At 45.1% G+C, this 20,008-nt stretch overlaps 1 protein-coding gene across 2 annotated transcripts in view; it reads left to right on the forward strand.

The window, feature by feature from the left end:
* The first annotated feature begins 694 nt into the window (after positions 1-694).
* The window catches only part of SPDL1 (spindle apparatus coiled-coil protein 1), a 47,850-nt gene continuing 28,536 nt past the window's right edge, over positions 695-20,008 (forward strand). For both annotated transcript variants that reach the window (XM_019506520.1, XM_019506522.1), the window contains exons 1-8: positions 695-802; positions 4,437-4,637; positions 10,649-10,825; positions 11,763-11,957; positions 12,575-12,724; positions 15,791-15,889; positions 17,480-17,590; positions 18,794-18,934. In XM_019506520.1, coding sequence (XP_019362065.1) covers positions 4,479-4,637; positions 10,649-10,825; positions 11,763-11,957; positions 12,575-12,724; positions 15,791-15,889; positions 17,480-17,590; positions 18,794-18,934 — 1,032 coding nt within the window. In that variant the 5' untranslated portion in view covers positions 695-802; positions 4,437-4,478. The remainder of the gene's footprint in view (positions 803-4,436; positions 4,638-10,648; positions 10,826-11,762; positions 11,958-12,574; positions 12,725-15,790; positions 15,890-17,479; positions 17,591-18,793; positions 18,935-20,008) is intronic.

The raw sequence follows: 20,008 nt of genomic DNA on the forward strand, positions 1-20,008 counted from the left end.
CTGAGCGCCGAGAGCCACGCTTCTTTGCAACTGGGTTTTGAATGTTTGAAGCGCTGTAAAAAAACAGAGTCCTTGGCCAAACCAGGACTGAGGTCTCAGGACAGCACCCCCAGCCGCAGGCCGTTTTGGGCTGGGCCGACTTCCCTTTTGGACTTGCAGTTTCTTCACATAAGAGGCAAATGTCATCGCTGGCATCTTTTGACTTTTCCACTTTGCTTCAACACGGCGGTGTCTCCGTAGTGTGAGCCATGGTGTGGCCTAGTAGTAAGCGAGAGGCAGGGATTTCTTAGGGAGAGCTTTCATGGGACCAAGGGATAGGGAGACAAGCTCCTGTCAGCCAGGCGCTCCTCCTTATGCGGGGCTCAGTGTGTTGTAAGAGGCAACTCGTGGCCCCAGAGACAGATGCAACGGGGCGGCGGCACCTCTCCTCTGGGCTGGGCAGAGCCCCTGGGGGATACACTGTGAAGAGCCCGTGTGCGTGGAAACGGACACAGGACCGTGCACCGCCTCCCCCACGCAGCGCGGCACCCCCAGCGAGACGCGTGGTCTCAAGGCAGCCACAACCACCAACACCTACAGCCCCACACATACAGCCCCAACTGCCCAATAGCGCACGCGCAGTTCTTGGCTGAAGATTTGCTCATTGCGCATGCGCGGCGTGACAGCCAGCTGAGGAAAGGAGCCGAACCGAGCGCGGGGGTGGGGAATGTTGCTCTCGCGAGCTTTGGGCGCCAACTCCCGGAGTCGAATTTAAACGCGCTGAGGAGCCGCGCTGGAGATCAACGTGCGCGGAGTGGGGCTGGTGAGACAGAGTGGGGTTGATAAGGCGGGGCGGGGCGGGGCGCGGGACCCCTGTACTGAGTGCGTGGGGAGGCGGCCGGGACAGCCCGGGCGCGGGGTGGTAGGAGGCCGCGGGGCCGGGTCGGCTTGACGGGAGCCGCCCCGCCCCTGAGCGGATCGTATCGGACCCTCCAAAGAATCGTATTTACTGGAAAACGATCCTACTCTGAAAGGGATGTATATAGGTGTGCAAAGCGGTCGTCTTATTTACTTTATATCGCTCATTTAACGAGCCAGGGAGGGAGTGAGAACTGGGTTATCAAAAGTTGAAGCGTTTCTCTATTCCGAGGCCAGCAGGCATAAAAATGTTGACGGCAGGCCTAAAAGTCCATTGAGACTTCCTGAGAGCAGCTTGAGTTTAGCATAGGCTGCATCCAATTAGTTGCCCCCAAATTTGTTGTACATGTTGAACACTTTTCCTGTTATTGATTGCACCTCATCCAGAGGTTGAAATTATTGTATAAATATGATCATAATCCTACACCTGGCAACATTCCTGAAGCATTGAGTGCTGTGTTCAGTCCGAGTGGCGCGGGGCCCACTGCATCCTCTCTGTGACCCAAGAGCAGGGATAGTTACAAGACTGCAAAGGTTTCTTCTGTGGTCAGAGGCAGCTGGGGAGTGCAACACTGGAGAGCAGAAGTCCTACCTGGCTCGTTGGAATGAAGCCATCTTTTACTCTCAACTCTTCCTGCTATGAGGATAGGGACTGAACAGGAGGGGATGCAAGCTGAGTGACTTGGGCATGCTCGACTGTCAAGTGTTAACACCCCTGGTACCCGGGCTTGAAGAATCTCATGTAAGAACCTTGCATTAAATGCTTCAACATAAATAACCTTTGAAATTCCCATGGGTAGTTGAAAAAGTTTGTTTGTGCTTGGAGGATGGTGTGAAGAAGTACATACATCACTGGTTCTCACACATATGGCCTGTTTAGATCACATTTGACATGAAGTGATGCAGATTCCTCACTTTTGTTTAGAAGTGACCTACAGGGCTCTCCTGTTCTCAGGAAGTGCAGGAACAGCTATATTCTCTTTAATCTCTCTCTTTTTGAGCAGTTAAAAAAACATGTTGACCAGGAGCTGAGTGAGGATAAGACTAGTCACTTCTGCCCAGAATCTTGAGCTTGTTTACTAGGTGACTGATAGTTTATTTTAACCTGAAATTAAATAGGATTCTGCAGTTAGTGTAGGCTATGAATTTTTCATTCGTAATGCCACGTTGGTAGTTCATGAGTAAAGTTCCTGGGATGATTGTACTTGATTAGGGCCAATCTAAATGATATTAAACATAAACGCTCTTTTGCCCCTCGCCCCACATAGTGGCTGTATGTCGCTATCCTTCCTTCCACAAAAGGTGCAGGATATGAAGACCTCTGAAGTTCCTGCTTGTTTAGATTAAATACACTTTTTTTTTTTCAAAATTGTTTATTGAGGATAAAATCTCATCATTAAATGAAATTGGTAACGGGCCTTGTTGAAGTGTTATGTTTGACGTGCTATGGAACTTTCTCTTTCCTTCCCTTTGTTTTCTTTGGTTCTCTGTTTTGGTAAGGAAGTAGCTGGTAAACCTTATTAATAGCTCTGTGTGCTTGAGAAGAGGAAGTTGTGAGAACTGGGGAAGAGACTGAGTTGAAATTAACAATCAACTTCAGTGCAGTTAATACAAGTACAAGAGGGTCCTAGTTGTGACCCTATTGTGGGGTGTATGTGGTTTTGATTCTGGCCCTGACATCTCCTTCCTCCCCTTCTGAACCCCCCTTTATTTTCTTCCAAGTCTCCTGCTGGTTCACTGTTCCTTGGCAGCCTTGTATGGATTGGCTGCTTTTGAGCCAGCTGGCAGCTGTTTCGGATGGGATTTCAATAGGATTTGCATTTCTATGGGGTCTCAGCTTTTAAAAATGCAAATCACTATGCAGCAACAGACACTCTGTCAGAGGTGCATGATATGAAGAGCTCTGAAGATATTTTCTGTTTGTTTAGATTAAATAAACCTTAAACGAAAATTGTACCTTGAAGATAAAATCCTGAGTAATTGAATGAACTCCTGAGGGTGAGTTATGAACATTTTTTTCCCCCCTCACAGCATTAATTTGTAGAAATAGAGCAAGGACTATCAGATTATACTTCACATCTAAGTAAGATTCTGTTATCTCAAACGGAAAAAAGAATATAGTACTAAAATATATTTTTCAGGTCACTAAGGGTTAATTTGTTTACTGAAAAGTTTCCTTGTTTCATAAATTTAGATTACTATCTGTTGCATTGGTAAAGTTTTTTATTTTAAATTTTACCAAGTGATGCATACCAACCATTATTGTGCATTCTTCACAAAAATGGAACAACATGGGAACTGCAAGCAAGCAGATTAGTGGTTCTTCTAATCCAGCATCCTATCTTTAAGTTTTATAAGCAAAAAACATATTGTAAAATATGTGAAAAACCTTATAATAGATGACTAAGTAATAAACAATGTTTAGTTGCAAATCTACATGATTTAATGGTTATGTTAAATAAAATTGTAGCTTTATTTAGAAAATAAAGTACAAATGGAACTTTTTTTATTATAATCGTGAGTTTACACTTGATGGTTTAAATTGTGATTTAAATTCATTTTAAGTTATTTCTCCCAGCTCAAAACTGTTTACCTCTGATGCAAAAAAATTGCAAGTAATGCTTTGAATACTTCTATGTCTAGTTCTGAGATGTCTAGACATCTTTTGTTTGGAGTCTGGTAAGTGGTGTGATTCAAAGTAACAAAGTTTCCTATCCTGTGCCATGCAGTCTCAATAGAAGGTTGTCACCAAGATAGGAAGCAGTTTAAAGCAGTAATGGCATAAGAATTGATCTAGTGAGCATGGAAACTTCAGCTTCTACTTCTTGAGCTCTTTTATCTAAAATCTACCACAAAAGCTTTTTTCAGTGACCAAATTTCATACTGGTATTTGCTGTGGTATTGAGCTTCAAGGTTTGCAGCTGCCAGACTTGAAGTGTTTCCAGCATCTGTAAATAAGGCCAAACATGGTTATATCTCAACAATATTTTACTGAATATAGCATTTAAAATTGCAGGAACTGGAGTATGAATTTTCTCCATGGGCATCTGTATTCTGATTAGAATGGGGATGTAAGTTGGAAAAAGCCACAATGAACCCAGTACCAAATCTGGTGATTTTTTTTTAAAAACTAAGCGAGTTTATTTGGCTTTATAGGTAGCTTAAATACCTATGAGTTTGAAGGGTAGAATCAGATGTTAAGTCCTGTCTTAAACAGGATCTCTGTGGGTTGCTTAATATCCTGTGGCAGCATCAGAAATCTGGCCAGTTCCTCAGTAGCACTCCACAGAGTTGATTTATTGCAGTTATTGACCTGTCCAGTCATACATGGCATAAATTATAGACCTTACATTGACAGTGAGGGCTGACATATAGAATAATCAGCTGTGGAGTAAAGTGACCAAATCTCCCAAGTTTAACACTCCTCTGTTCATCTTGGTCCTTTATGTTGTTAAATTATTAAGGGATCTTACCTTTCAGAAAATAATGGCTTTGTCTAGTTGGTATTTAACAGGTTATGGTTTCATGTTAACTTTTAGCTTGTTCAACTGACCTGCATTCAAGAAGTTGGAAAAAAGAAAATGGAGACGGAAGAGATTTTGAATCTTCGTCGTCAACTCAAGGAAGCAGAGAATGAGCGGAGGAAGGCAGCACAGTATGGTTTGCATTTACTGGAATCTCAGAATGAGGTTCAGAATCAGTTGGATCAAATGCGCAATGAATTGACTGAAAAAACTGAGGTGAAGTTTTAAATTCTGGCTGAATATAGAAAATGCTAAAGAACACTGAGTTTCTAGCTACTAATTCAGTGCTTTGAAATATCTGTTTTTAAGTAGCTTTTGAAGTACATTATTTGTAAGTGCAGAAACTTTTTAAGCTTGTAGCCTTATGGGGTTTTTTTGGTTTCATTCTATATTACATGTTGCTGCAGGTGACCATAGAACATAGCTCGATGATTAGCTTTACACAGTTGTTTGAACCTCCATAGACTTCATCTGATTTGCACATTACAGCATATTTAATTGAGTGTAAACAGAAATGGGTTGCAACTTGTTCAAATAAACTAAAACACAAGGCATGGAGACCAACCCTAAAATTTCTACTAGGCGGGGCTAAAATAAGCTTCTTGGGGAAGTAAATACACTTATACCTGTGTGTATAATTAGTAGATAGTGAGTAGATGTGATCTTGATTATCTTGTTTTAGTTGTTCTTGCCTCCTGCTATCCCAACAGGGGTCTGGTTTTTGACAGCTGCTGCTCTGGGGTCCCAAAACAGCCTTTGTGAAATTAAAGTGTTAGTTTTTACAGTAGGTGGAGACATCAGAAGCCTTCAGAATAATTGGAAATGTGCTTTTTTTGCTACGGCTGGGTCAGGATGTCTTGTTGGCAACTCTTGCTGTTAAAATAAAAGGTCTGGTTTTTGTTCTGTATTTTACCAAGTTTGGGTAAATTGCTGCTGGTAACCTAGCAGGTGAGGAGAAAATTCAAATCATAAGATTTTTATTTGCAAAAGTACTCCAGTAATGCATAAATGATACTAGGATGCCTCCTATTCCTGCCCTGCCAAAAGCTCCATTTTGTGAGTGCAAGTGACATAATTCAAAATAGGTGCATAACAAACTCTAACCTGACCTAAGCAAAATGTTTATCCATTTCAGGTAGGTCAAATCAGCCAAACTTTTTTGCCCATCTAGTGCTACTTATACTCTTAACTCTAAATGTCTTTGACCAGCTGTAACTCTGCAGATGCCACATTATATATTTTGTATAATGATTTTAATCCTTCTCTTAATTTTCATTTCTGTAACTAACTATGCAGCATCTATGGTCTCAATCTTAAAACTCTGTGCTTGAAATGAATATGCTAACTAGACTCGAGAAATATTCTTGAGGCCAGACTGTCTTACCACAGGGAGTGATGAAAATATAATAGGGTCTAGGGGTGCACCAATAAAGATGTTTTGGGCAGATACCAATGGCCAATTAGTAATGAGCCATATCAGCCAATACTGATCTGATTGCTGATATGCACCCTGGCAGCTTGAAGAGCAGTGTGTCCAGCTCAGGGGTGGGCAAAATACAGCCCACAGTCTGGATGTGGCCCGCCAAGCACTTCCCTCCAGCCTGTGGAACCCCTTAAAAACCCACTAATGGTGGCTGCCTCTAAAAGCCTCCAGCAGCGCCAGCTGCAGGACCTCAGGCTGTTTCCTTGAGTTCTGGTTGTGAGGCAACCAACCCTGACCTCAGCATGACCCAGCTGGCCTTGCCCCACCCCTGGCTTAGGCCACCTCTGCAGCCTGAGAGGGGCAGGGTGGGGCTGGGCCAGAACCTGTGGCTCGGGTGAGGGGAAACAGTGTCTGGGCTCAGTTCTGCTTTGCTGCATGGGACTGGGAAGGGCCCTGCCTTGCAGGTAAGCCCAGGAAAGCAGCTGCTGGGCAGGCTTTTCCTGTGCTATGCCACTCGGGCCATGCAGGGTTGGGCTAGGCCAGCACTGGGGAGTGGAAGCAGCAGCTGGGCCACAGCTCCTGCCCAGTCAGCTCCAGGGAGGAGCAGTGGCGGCAGAGCCATGTACCACTCTGGACAGGATGAGCCCAGCCGGACCGGCAGGGGCTCAGCTGTATTTTCCCCCTACCTGCACTGGTCAGTCTCAAGTGGCACATAGCTCCACTGCCGCTTCTGCTGGCTGGTGCAGACCTGGCCGGGCTCGCCCTGTCCCCAGCAGCACGTGAGAAGCTGGCTTCAGCTGCATGCTGCTGTGGATGGAACGGACCTGGCCAGGTTTGCACCGGTCAAGAAAGGAAGCATGCAGCTGAAGTTGGCTCGTCATGTGCTGCTGGGGACGGGAAGAGCCCGACCGGCTCTGCACTGGCCAGCAGAAGTGGTGGTGGAGCTGTGTGCCATTTGGGATGGGACAAGCCCGGCTGGAGCAGCAGGGGCTCAGCTGCACTTTCCCCTTGCCTGCACCAGTCAGTCTGGAGCAGCACACTGCTCTGCTGCTGCTTCTGTTGGCTGGTGCAGACCCAGCTGGGTCTGTCTCAGCTGCATGCTGCTGGGGATAGGAGGAGCCCAGCTTGGTCTGCACCAGCTAGGAAAGACGGCATGCAGCTGAAGTCAGCTGCACACATACTGCTGGGAATGGGAGGAGCCTAGCCGGGTCTGCACTGGCCAGCAGAAGCCGAGGTGGAGCCATGTGCTGCTTGGGACTGACTGGCACAGGCAGGGGGAAAGTGCAGCAGAGCCCCTGCTGCTGCAGCCGGGCTTGTCCCATCCCAAGTGGCACATGGCTCCGCTGCCGCTTCTGCTGGCCAGTGCAGACCCGGGCAGGCTCCTCCCATCCCCAGCAGAACATGAGGAGCTGACTTCAGCTGCATGCCGCCTTTCCTAGCCGGAGCAGACCTGGCTGGGTCCATCCCATCCGGAGCAGCATGCAGCTGAAGCCAGCTTCCCAGGTGCTGCTGGGGATGGGGTGAGCCTGACTGGGTCAGCACTGGCCAGCAGAAGCAGCAGTGGTGCCTCCTCCTTTTGGGACCAGCTGGCACAGGTAGGGGGAAACTTCTGAGGGAGGTCTGATGCCCCTGAAGCCCCACTGCTGGGGCAGGATGTTACAGGGGTCACAACCCCTTGCTACCTGGTAAGTTGTGCAAGGGGAGGGACTTCCAGCGGCAGGGGTCGGGGGCGGGGTTCCGGTGGTAAGGGGGAAGGGGCAAGGCTTCCAGTGGCAAAGGTCAGGGGGCGGGACGTCCAGTCCGAAGATGGTGACCAGGGGGTGGGGCAACTGAAGGGGCAGGGCTACCCACGTGGCCCTCGACAGCTCACCAAAAGTCATCAAGCAGCCCTCTGCCCGAAATAATTGCCTGCCCCTAGTCCAGTTGATAAATCTGTTGGGAAAGGGATGTGGGGAGCGGGGCACATAAGGCCCTTGTGGTGAGAGAGGGAGTGGGGCTGGGACAGGGTCAGGGTCAGGCACTACCCATCTGGGGTGAGGTGTGGAATGGAACTGAGGGCTATCTGCAGCTGGGGGACATGGCAGATCCTTCTGTTATGTGCATCCCTATGGGACCCATGCGGGGGGTACATGCCCCCAGATCTTGTGCGGGTGTGGGTTGGGTGCCACTGCAGGCTGGGTCTAGGGGCAGCGCTGGGCTCTTCCCAGCAGGTGGGTTGGGCTGGGGCTGCACTCGGGGTGGGTGGCGGCAGTGAGGGGGTACTATGGGGTGGGCTACAGCCACCCCATGCCAGGAGGAGCCTGGCCATGGATATCTGGTGCCTCAAGTCAGGAGGGGCATGTACTGCCCCCCCCGACACATGTCAGTGTCTGGGAGGGGCCCCTGGCAGCTGATCTCGCTCACAGTAAAAGTGGCCGTGCCACTTCTGGAACTCTGGTGGCCACTTTTGGAAGCGGCAGAGCCGCTTTTGCTGGTGGCCGTGCTCCCTGGCTGGTGCTCACAGGGGTGGCACTGGTGTTCCCACCTAGCCGCTGGCTACACAGGGAGCGTGGCCTGACAAGGGGTGCACCAGCATTCTCAGTGGGTGCATGTGCACCCTCTACACATCGCCCCTGAGCCTGGCACTGCCCCCGGCCTCAGCCCGTAGTGGCAGCCTGACCTTACCCTGCACAGAGCTACATCCTGCACCCTGCCCTGGATGCCCAGCCACAGCCCCACTCCCTCCTTCACTGCAGGGGCCTCAATCTATGCCTCCTACCCATAGCCCTTCCTTCCCCCCTACCAAAAGACTTACCAGCCAGACACTGCTCTGCAAGCTGCTGGTCTTTATTGACAACATTATTGGCTACCTCACCTAAAAAAAGCTGAATGCCAATAATGTCAATTTTCCTTTTGTCAGTGCCAATAATATATGGAGTGAAGTATCGGTGCACCTCTAATAGGGTCCTGCCTTTGAAGATTTAGAATGCTTCCACATGTGGTGTGGATGTTTGGTTCCCCAGGACAACTAGTAGTGGCAGACTTCGCGCTGCCACTAGTTGTCCCTGGGGAATGCCATGCCACGTGCACTTTGGCATGCTGCAAGTTACTCCCGGGGCGGGAGTACTTTGGCATGCTGCAAGTTACTCCTGGGGCGGTAGAGGATGCTGGGGCCAGCATTGGACTAGCCCCAGCAGCCTTAACTTGGGGCCTCCTTGGGGCCTTCTCCTGTGGCTGCCAGCCTGCACTGATCTTGGCTGGCAGCCACAGTGTGGCTCTGTGCTGTTCAACTCTGCTTTTGCGCAACATGTGCTGCCCATGAATGCGCCACTCAGTTTTTTTCTCCGCAGATATTTTGACCCCTGGATATCCAACTGAACGTGCCGTATGTGGCACCGTAGGCATATCTGCAGTGCCACATTGCGTGGCCATGCTCATCTGGATGTCGCTTTAGGATGTTTATAATGTGTACTTTGGGAGTTGGGGAGGGGGTGAGCAGAGGGAGGTGCTTTAATTAGAGCGGCTCTGAGAACTGTTCTAATTAAAGCTCCTGGAGCTTCTCATGCATCAGTGTCCCTGCACTTCAAAATGGCAGCTTCGAATGAGCTTTGGGCCAAGCACCCCTGCTGCCATTTTGAAGTGCGCACCTGCTAAGACATGAGGTGCGAGAGGCTGCTAGAGCGCAGTAATTGCCATGCTCTAGCAGACTTGATTTATTGAGTCTGCTTCAACATGTGTCAGAGCAGCCTCCCTGCTTGTGTGTAATAGGCACCCTTAGAGGACAAGAGGCTTGCAGAGGATCAAGAGGAATCTAGACTACTCCAGAAGTAGGATGTTTGTTTAAATTGAATAGTATCAAACCAATTTAAAGTGGATGAGTACTTAAAAACCTAAAACAAAACGAAGGTTTTTATAGGTTTATGTAATCAATATCAAGGCAGTAATATTTGATTCTTTTAATTTATGCATTTATACTGTTTTGCCTTCAGGTAGCCACTTTTTTCCTAAACTGCCAGTCTAAAATGCACAGGAAAATCAGGCTCTGTTTTGTATACTGTTAACAAAATATGCAATAAGTATTTGAAACGCTGCCAGTTAAAATGAGCCTGCCACTTGTTTATCTGGGAGGATGTCTTCCAGGTTTGTAGGTCAAACTATTCAGTGGTCTTGAAAATATTTAATTTATAATAAACGATTGTAACTCCACTTCTTTAATGGCTAACAGTGTGTGTAAGTTTACAAGTTTCTATCACAAGCAGGGAGGTGGGGAGAACTTAAGCACTTGGCTGAATTTGTGGTTCCCATGTTACTGGAAACATGACTGGTCATATCACCTGATTTGTGACTGATAACTCCAGGCATTATGTCACATGTTTCAGCAAATGAACATTTTTGGGAAAACTATGTAGGCTGTCTAGGGAAGTGGATGAAAGTTGCACATCCAAATAAGCTTTAGCTCTGGATGGATGGCTCTTAACTGTGACAATGATATGAGGCTGTTATTAAGCAGTTGAGCACCTGAGGACTTTTGCTGATACAAAAAACTTGTCAGTGCAGGTTTGGGGACTGAGGTGGTGTGGGTGCTAAGGAATGTGGTTGACAGCCCAGAGATAGCAAGTGTGAGGCCATGGCAGCACGTGGCCCTGTCAGATTCTAACACGTCAGTGAATTCTGCTAAATACCTTGTCCCAAGGCCACGAAATAGGAAAGGAAGTGGTGGTTGGTTCTGGCAGTTAATTGGTATTGAGTCTCAAGAGATCAGAGGCAGTAAAATATTTTTAAAATGCTTGAAGAACAACAAAAAACGTGGACTTATTTCTTTCAGACATTTGAACAAGAGAAATTCTCACTTCAGAGAGAAATTGAACTCAAGAACAGAATGTTGGAAAGTTTGAGTTTTGAATGTGACGCTCTTAAGCAGCAGCAAAATGTGCAGCTGGAGAAACAACGAGAACAACTGGAACGAACTCATGCACAAGAAATTGGTGACCTCAAGAACAAGGTTTGGTACTTACTTAAGTGTTGCTGATGTAGGTGTTAAATAATGGGGTTTTTTTTCCAGGCATAGAGATAGAGAAATAATTGCACACTTAACATTCAGACAAACCAAATGAGCAGTTAAAGCATGCAGGCAAGTTTCTCCTGTTTTTCACTTCTATTTTCACTTGCGTTTGGCTGATTTGATTTCTGAAATAATATAGCTACCATTAGTTTTTCTGACAATTCATTTTAGATTTAAGCTTTCTAGTATTGTAGCAATAAATAACTGGTAAATTAAATGGACAACAGGGTAAAACTAATTGCTGTGGAACCAAGTGATACTGTGCTTTCTAAGATAATATGTGTGCATGTTATGCAATTAAATGAAGCTAGCTGTTCTTTAGTAATGTACAATTTTGTTTTATTGCAGGAGGAATTCATTGTTCACAGGAAAAAAACAAAACAACCTAGGTTTCTGATAGCTTAAGAATCAGTTTAAGAAATAACTTCAAGGTTGCTTCAAGACATGGAAAAAAACGAAAAAATGGTGGTGGTTTACTTTCAGCTCAGCACGTACCTGTGTTGAGCGTAGCATATGCCCAAAAGAGGCATTGCGTTAGTTTGACCTGGCTTGCCCAACATCTTTATAGATCACATGCTTCAGTGGGGCTTTTTGAAACTTTTATCTAGTAGCTGATTGAATCAACTTTAGATAAAAGCTCAACAAAGCCCTGCTGAAGTGCCCTATCTATAGACACTGGGGAGCTGGGTCGAACTAATGTGCTTCGTCTTCTGGGAAAGCGCTGTTTTTTGGGGGGCTGTTTGTCCCCCCTCGTGTCAGCGCCCTAAATGGCTGGGAGCTAAATAGTATTCCTAACTCTGCTGTCATCTATATTTAAATCATAAAAGCACTGTACAGTTGGAACTGATAGTTATAACTTGTTCAATCTTTTTTTAAGTTGGAGAATCTGAAGGCAGAACTAGATGAAACCCGATTAAGTGAGAAGCAACTAAGGCATAAAGTAGAACATCAGAAGGAGATAATAACTGCTAAAGTAGAAGAATTGCGTATGATGTCTGAACGTGTACATGAAACTATGTCTTCTGAAATGTTAAATCTTCAGATTGAATTAACAGAACTTGAAAACATGAAGGTAAGTGATTAATACTTGGAAATCAGCAGAAAATGGTATGAACAAGATTTAATTTTTGTCTTTTCAGTTTTCTGATTGATTTAACCAGTTTGAAGAAAACAGATCATTATGCCTTGCTCTTTGGACAGATTGGCTTGATGATAAAAGTCCTCTAACAAGCTAGTAATAATGGATGAGGTGCTTCTTGGTAGGTTAGGCTCTCACCTTTTAGTAACACCCTTCCCACACACACAGTTAATATTACTCTAAAGAAGCAGTTTACTATGCCAGAGCTATTATTGGTGGATGGCAATGACTGATGTTGCTGGATCATACTGTATGTATGAGAGGTCACCCAGACCTTTGACGCGTATGCTTAGGCAGAAGTATGGAGGAGTGGAGGCTGCCCAGAACTTTCATCTCCCCTTTAGGTCATTGAGACAGAATCCAAAGGCCAGATGTTTGGTGCTTCCATGGCTGTAGTTTGTATAAGCATCAGGGAATCAAACCCTGTGTGGCAGACACAGATTCTACCACTGAACCACAGGGGACTCCAGAGCTACTATTGAGAAGCAGAAATACAAATACCAAAAAACTAATTGTTGGCTACCCTTTTATTTACTTTTTTTTTGGGCCAGGCTAATCTTGAAGAAAAGGTGAATGAATTGCAATGCAATAAAGAAAAACTGGAACTTGCAAATAGCAACTTACGTAACCAGTTGGAACGTCTTCAAGGAGAAAAAGAAGAGAGAGAAAAAGAAATAGTTTATTACTATAGTGCATTAGAGGTACTCTGCTTAAAGACTTACACCACTCAAATCCATATATGAATACCAGGGATCTTGGTTTTCTGTTTTAAAAATTACAAATTCTCTGATTTAAAACCCCAACCCACGTTTTTTGTGATGAAAATGAAAAACCACAGTGTGTATGTGTGCATCCATCCATCCATCCATCGCCCTGCTTTGTGGTGCTGAGCAGCCCTGACATGTTGGTGCGCTACCCATGCCCTTGCCCCCTACCCCTAATTGTGCCCCTCACTCCCTGTCCTCCTGGAGGGGGCCCCCAGCTAGGGACCTGGGCCTGGCCCGGCCCAGCCCAGCCCAGCCAGCACGCAGCTCCCAGACAAGGCTGTAGCTGCCAGGGGACCTCCTCGGCTTCCCCGGCATCCTGCTCGCTCCAGACAGCAGGTAGGGCAGAGGGGGAGCTGCAGCTGGCCAGAGGTGCAGAGCCCGCAGCTGGGGCTAGTGGCAGCACAGAGCCCGTGCCCAGGGGGCTGACAGGAGCACGGAGCTCGGGTGGGTAGGGTGTGGGTGTGGGAGGGAAGAGAGGTGTGGGGACCCCCCACCACATTCCCTGGCATGGCGCACAGCCTCTGCTGCCAGCAGATGGCAGGTGCACAGGATGCTTGTGGTCTTCTAGGCACTGCTGCCTAGTGGTGCATGGCTCCAGCCAGCGCTGCATGTGGTGGTGAGGAGTGCAGCTAGGCCAGCCTGCCTTGCATGGGACTCTGCACAGTGCATGTGCAGCTCCTAGCACTTGTGCCTCACTGGGGGAAGCCCTGCACAATGGAGCTGGATGCCTTCCCTGCTTGCTGCTGTGCAGGTCCTGGGACTCTGCGCAGAAGTGGAGGGGAGCCCCGCCCCCTGCTTCCCAGAGGAGTCCTGAGACCTGCAAAGCAGGGAGTGGGGAAGGGAGATTGCTCCATTGTGTGAGTCTTCCCCCGGGGGTGCATGAATGCTGGGAGCTGCACGTGCACTGCACGGAGCCCCTTGTGATACAGGTAGCCTGTCTGTGCTCCTTGTCATGATGTGCAGCGCTGGCTGGAGCCGTGCACCACCATGCAACAGTGCCTGAGCAGGCCATGAGCACCCACCATGTTCTGCTGCTGCCACTGGCAGCAGGGGCTGTGCGCCATATGGGGGTGTGTGTGCGGGGTGTCCTCACCCTCCTCCACACCCACACCCTACCCCCACAACCCCCTACATGTACGTACCCCCATACAGCCCATTTTACTTACCTACCCACCATACAAGAGTAAGACTTTTCTTGAGTTATTATGCAATTGCCTCTATGTACACTATGCAAACACAAGCCATGACAAAAATGTTTTTTTTTTAATTTAAAATATGTTATAGTAGTCATTTGACTTCTAGTATATGATTTTTTTTTTCTGGTTCTGAGAGAGCAACTGTCTCCTCCCAAAAGCTGTACTTAAGGTGGGGGGGTGGGGTGGGTGCTTATTTCAGGATTCCCATTCCATCTAGGTGCCCATTCCATCCAGGTGCTCATTTCAGGATTCCATTTGAAGAATTAAGGCTGCAGTCTGCTGTAGATAAAAAGTTGTTTAACATTTTACCAGTTTGTGCTAGGCAGTTGGAAAACTTTTTAAAGGGGGTTAAAGCTATTAGGTGTATTGTCTTTTGTTGGATACAACAAGCATGTCCCTTCCCGCTTCCCCTCCCCCCAAACAAAACAAAAACCCTACATGCTAGAAGTTGCCATCTATGTCATATGCCAGAAGTGTATGGTAAGAGCATTTTCTGCTGGGTACTGAGCAAAAGCAAAAGTAAAATCTGCACATGGCTTATAGGGAGAACAGTGAACAGGCTCAGCTCCCTAGCTGTTACTACTCTCCCCTGCTTTTTTCTCCCTTTGAGAAAACAAGGTGCATATTTTATACCAGGGCATGTTGTATGCAAGAAAATATGATACTTAGAGACATTGCAGAAAGTGTTCTGAGCCTTATGAGGAGGGTTAATAAAGTAGGCTTCCATTTGTTTGTAGAGGTATCATTTCATAGTGAGGTTCTATCAAGTGGGCATCCAAATAATTCTATGTTACAAACCTCTGGGATGGTATGGAGGGCATCTCCACTTCCAGTTAATGTTTTTCTGTAATGCCTGGGTTATTTCTCTCCCCTGCCCCCCAACTGTTGTATTTCACTGCTTCTTAACTTCTGTTAGGGTAAAATCTGGTTAAGAGGAGAAGTTGATTGCCAGGTATCTTCCCAACATCTTTCGTTCATCCCATCATGGAGGCTTGATAAACTGCAATTTAACAAATGGAAAACTTTCTCCTAAAACAAAAGTTAAATGAATTTGTCGTCAGCTGGCATAATTTACCAAGTTGGTCCCAATGCTAATTGATTGCAGGAGTTTTGGAAGAACTGTTTAGGAAGCTTGGTTCAGCCTAGGAGCTTCCAGTAAGAATATTAGAGGACCTTTTGAGCTGTATAAATGGGGGCGCTAGCTGATTTGTGACGAAAGAAGAGAGCAGGAGGAAAAGACGTAGGGTACTTTGTATTTATTGGATCTAGATCCCTTGTTGCTGAACAGTCTTATGTTGGGATATTCCATTAAAGCTGTTGAAAAATTCTGATAGGAGGTAAAAGTATGGAAATAACGGGGCAGCAATTTTCACAGTTGTGTGAACTTGAGCACTTATCAGGTCACCAGTGCAAATTTTCATTATGGCTTTTGTTTAATGTCTCAGATAACCTTAATGTGTTGGGAAGAGAAGGAGACCAGTGGTTGGAATTAGGGCTTAAATATCCAGTATTGAAATAGTTTAAATAGACTAGTCTAAACACTATGAATCCACATTCATCGTAAAACAGCAGTCTAAATCCTGATATTGGCTAAATTGAGCTAAATTGTATCTAGCATCACACAATAAATATCAACTGTCTGTGGCTGGAAATACATGCACAGTTAAGTACTATGCTAAAGAATAATACCTAAGTTCAAGGTATGGAAAATAGGTCCTATGGTACTGTCTTTTTACTTTCGTACTTTAGCTCTTTCTGTATAAACTGACACCTGGTGACCACTGTTCTTCTGGTTATAATGTAGAAAGCTCATGAAGTTAACCAGGACCTTCAAGTTCAGCTGGATCATGCACTGCAGGATTCCTTGGACCCTACTAGTAAGGGCAATTCTCTGTTTGCTGAGGTAATAATTCTTTATGTCATTATTAAATGCAGGTTGTATTCATTGACGAGAACAAGAAATACTTGTACTTTCATTTTAAGTATTGTGTTCCTGAAGAATTAAGTATGGTTCTTCTTTATCAAAAATAACTATTCCACTGTGTGTGGGGAGTGATCAGTACACCTTGGTTTTAATTTCTTTATTTTTGGCATAGAAAATGAAGTGTGGGGAGGAGGGGGAAGTTTAATGTTGCATGGAATTTATGGTAGACTATTTTCCCCACCTCCCCTCCCCCCTAACGTGGGTGGTATCTTAAGCTACATCAGTATCATGAGTCAGGTGGTAAGGAATATTATGTAGTTGGCTGTCTCTATGTATTCTGTTTGGAGATTTAAGTAGTTCTATGTTACAAATCTGGGATGGGGTGGAAGGTATATGGACTTGGTATATAACCTAGTATAGATGCCTGAATACATGTGTCTTATTAATTGCAGGAGTTTACAAATATAAGTGGTTCAGGTAATGGAGGTCAGATTTCAATTGGACACCTAGTTTTGGTTCTAATTTTGACTCTTTCCTGTAAACCAGTTTTAGTTAAGGGACTTCATATAGATAGGGACCTACCAAATTCATGATTGTGGATTTTCATGGAAACCATGAGATTTGGGCAGGCTCCACAAAAAATATCAGGCTCTGTGAAAAATGGCAGGCTTGCTGCAAAACAAAACCATAAAAAACCTTAACTGCAAGCAGAGAAAGGGGTGCAGTCTTGGAGTAGGTGGGAGCTGGGTAGGGGACGGGGGAGTGGTGGTGGGGAGGCTGCACAGGCAGCTGGACCATGGTTGTGGGCTGGCTGGGGCAGGTAGCTGGAAGCCTGAAAGCGGTTGTACTGGGGTCCATGGAGCCCCAGCACTTATTGCACGTTGGCACGTGCCACTGGCTATAAGCCATGCTGGGGCTTGGACCCCGTGCAGCTTCTTGCAGTCTTCCGGCTGCCTGCCACAGCTTGCCCCGGACCCATGGTCCAGTTTGGGGATGGCATGAAATTGTGGCTAAATTACCCTGATTATGTCCTGGAAGCCTTTTATCCATGCTTAATGCAGAGATTAATGGCTTCCCTGCACTTAATCAGGATAATTAAGCCACAGTTTTGGGCCATGTGGCAATTTGCAGGGAGGGGTGGGACTACCAGGGTCCCTTGGCCAATTGAAGGGCAGGGGGGACACTACACTCAGCACACAAACATGGTGGCCATTCCCAGGATTTGCCCGTGAAATTGGCTGGCCGCCTCCTCAAGTCTGGTAGATTCCCATATACAGATATTGAAATTGCAAAGTGTACGTTAGGCAAATCCAGGTTGGCTCAAGAAACTTATAGCGTTAGCTTTTCATGCTATAATTAAAGGTAAAATCTCCACTGAAGTTTTAAAAAGAATGCCAGTATACGTTCTGGGTTAGACATCTTTTGAGGTTTATGAACATAAGCTTCCTTTTGTTAAAAATGCCACGCTTCCAGAACATCATTGGTAATTTGCTGTTGGTTAACTAAGATTTTGAAAATTGGCTTTTAGAGTAACAATTTTTTTACAATCATTACGTATTTCTTTTGTAGGTGGAGGACCGTAGGGCAGAAATGGAACGTCAACTCATCAGTTTTAAAGTGAAATACCAGTCTCTACACAAGCAGCATGCATTCACTAGAGGTGAATTGCAAAGAATGAAGGTATGGCCATAATTATATTTTGTAATTGGAAGGGCAGTAGCTGGAGATGGATCAAATACAACATGAATAATGATGATGGATGTTATAAGAATTTGAGCCAGTAGTAAAGGACATGAGTGTGTGAGCAACCTCTTGCAAATAAACAAGGGTTTGACTTAAATGCCAGCTACTCTGATTGCTCAGTTGCAAACTCCTATTTCACTGTAGATGAAAGTGAACCCATGACAGTTTAGCTCTAAGTAAATATAAGTTAATATAAGGCTACTGAGCATGCATATGTTTTTCTTCTTAGCTAGTAAACTCTAACTCAGTTTTCTTGCTGCAGCATCATTTAGAGGTTACACTATTAAATAGATGTATATTGCTGACCACTTAAGCGTAATGTTAAGTTGGCTCTTAATGTACTTTAGTTTAATTTAATGAGTTTGTTACATCTTAAGGTAGAGGATTCGATTTGTCACTTCAACATTTATGTAGTAAAGGGTTTCTTGGACGGTGCAGGCCAGAAAACAAGCTATAAAATAAAATTTAAAATTTTCTTTTCTATTTTGGTAAATGTTACTTGAAAATGATGGCAAAAGTAAATGTGCTAATAGACTTGAACTGACATTTAAATGGTCTCTACTTTGTTAAAGTAAAATTGAAAATCTGTTTAATGCTACTTCTACATCTAATAAAAATGTGCTTGATAACCATACGTTTGAAATGTAGTGAACATTGCATGAGGTCTTAATCAATAGGAGCTGTCTCTAGGAAGAAGACTGCATAAACATCTACTTTGATCTGCTGACTGCATTAGGTTTTTGCCTCTAGTGGCAAGCAGTTTTAATACATAAGGTTCCTTCTGATATCAAGTTATATTCTACACTTGGTTTTTAGTTTTCCTTAAGTGCAATCTATGTAATTGTTAATGGAGTTGTCTCAGAGCAGAATTACTAGGTGATGCACAAAAAAACTGTGGTATATGAAAGGCCAAGTTGAGTTGGACCAGTTAACAGTTATGAAAAGGCCTTGTTACTTAAATTGTTATCCCTAATAGGAAGAGTAAGATAAGTATCCAGTGCTGATAGAGTCCAGAAAAGAATAATTTAAAGAACTGTAAACACTGGAATATGCTTAGCTACCGCTGTAGTGCCTTAAATTCCCTTTTTAACTAAGAATTCTCAGACTGGCTTTACTTGGTGTTTCTGCTTGATATTTTAGCTACAGATGGTTACGCTGCTACAGATAAAAGGTTCTCAAGCAGAAATTGAGCAGCTGGAACGTTTGCAATCCATGTTAGAACAAAAGAATGGTGAAATAGAAAATCTTATAATGAAAGTGAGACAACTGGAGAAATTCAGGGTATGTAAATAGCAAATCGAACTGATAAACTCCTTGGGGAAGCAAATGACTAAAATACAGGGAGAGGCTTCTGGTGTGGAACTAATCTCTACTAATAATCTCAAGGAGTGGGGTCAGTTTGTTTCAGATAATAGTTCTCTTTTTATATGAGGTTGGTGGACACTTCACTAGTCTGAAGAGTCAAACAATGGTGCTGTTCTTGAAATACATTAATGAAGTGTTCTGATACTGTACCTCAGTGGAGACTAACCTTTTTGGCAGGCAAACAGCAAAGTAAGCCCTTCACCGTCTCAACATGTCACTCTGACCCCCTTCCCTTACCGAATAATTTGCCCTGCTTTGTTTCCTGCCCTTTACTGCGTGCTCAGTCTTCTGCTTTGTTCCCTGCCTTGTATTCTCTTCACAAGGATCTACTGCTGTGTTGCCTGCCTCATGTTGGTTCTGCCCCCAAAATAGATACTGCATAGAATTTACTCAATCTGTTATTTAACTTCTTGTTGTAAAGCAATTTTCTGGCCCTCAAATAACTTACTGTCAGAATCTTCTCTAATATTAGTTTAAAAATAGAAAACGGGTGTTGTCAGTGATGTATATGAAAATTGTTTCTTTGCTTCACAGTATTACATGTTATAGGAACATTTTCCTTGACCAGTCCCAGCACAGGACTGGGACTTTGTTAAAGTTCCTTGTGTACATTGCCCCTTGCTTTCTGTAGATATGGCCTGCATTTGGCTTTAGCTGACTGTTAGACCTGAGCCCGCCTAACAAGTAATTAATAGTGTTCCGAGTCTCCTGATTTTCTCACTATTTACTTTTTCATTAGTCTTTTTCCCTTGCACAAACTACCAACAGTCATGTTTTTGGTTACTTCCAGGTAACTGATTAGCATCAGGCCTAATGATTACTGTCGGACCCCATTAGAAACATTCACAGCCCATTTAATGGTTACTTCCTTAGAGAGATACCAATGAAGTAACCATTAACCAATCTTTGAATGGGCAGACCGCAGCAGGGTAGAGCCCCTGCTCCCAGTGCTTCTGCACCCACATCCTGTGCCCCCCCCCCCCCCCCCCC

The sequence above is a fragment of the Gavialis gangeticus genome, unplaced genomic scaffold (genome assembly GCF_001723915.1).
Source record: "Gavialis gangeticus isolate Ggan-Ray unplaced genomic scaffold, GavGan_comp1, whole genome shotgun sequence".
Classification (NCBI taxonomy): Eukaryota; Metazoa; Chordata; order Crocodylia; family Gavialidae; genus Gavialis; species Gavialis gangeticus.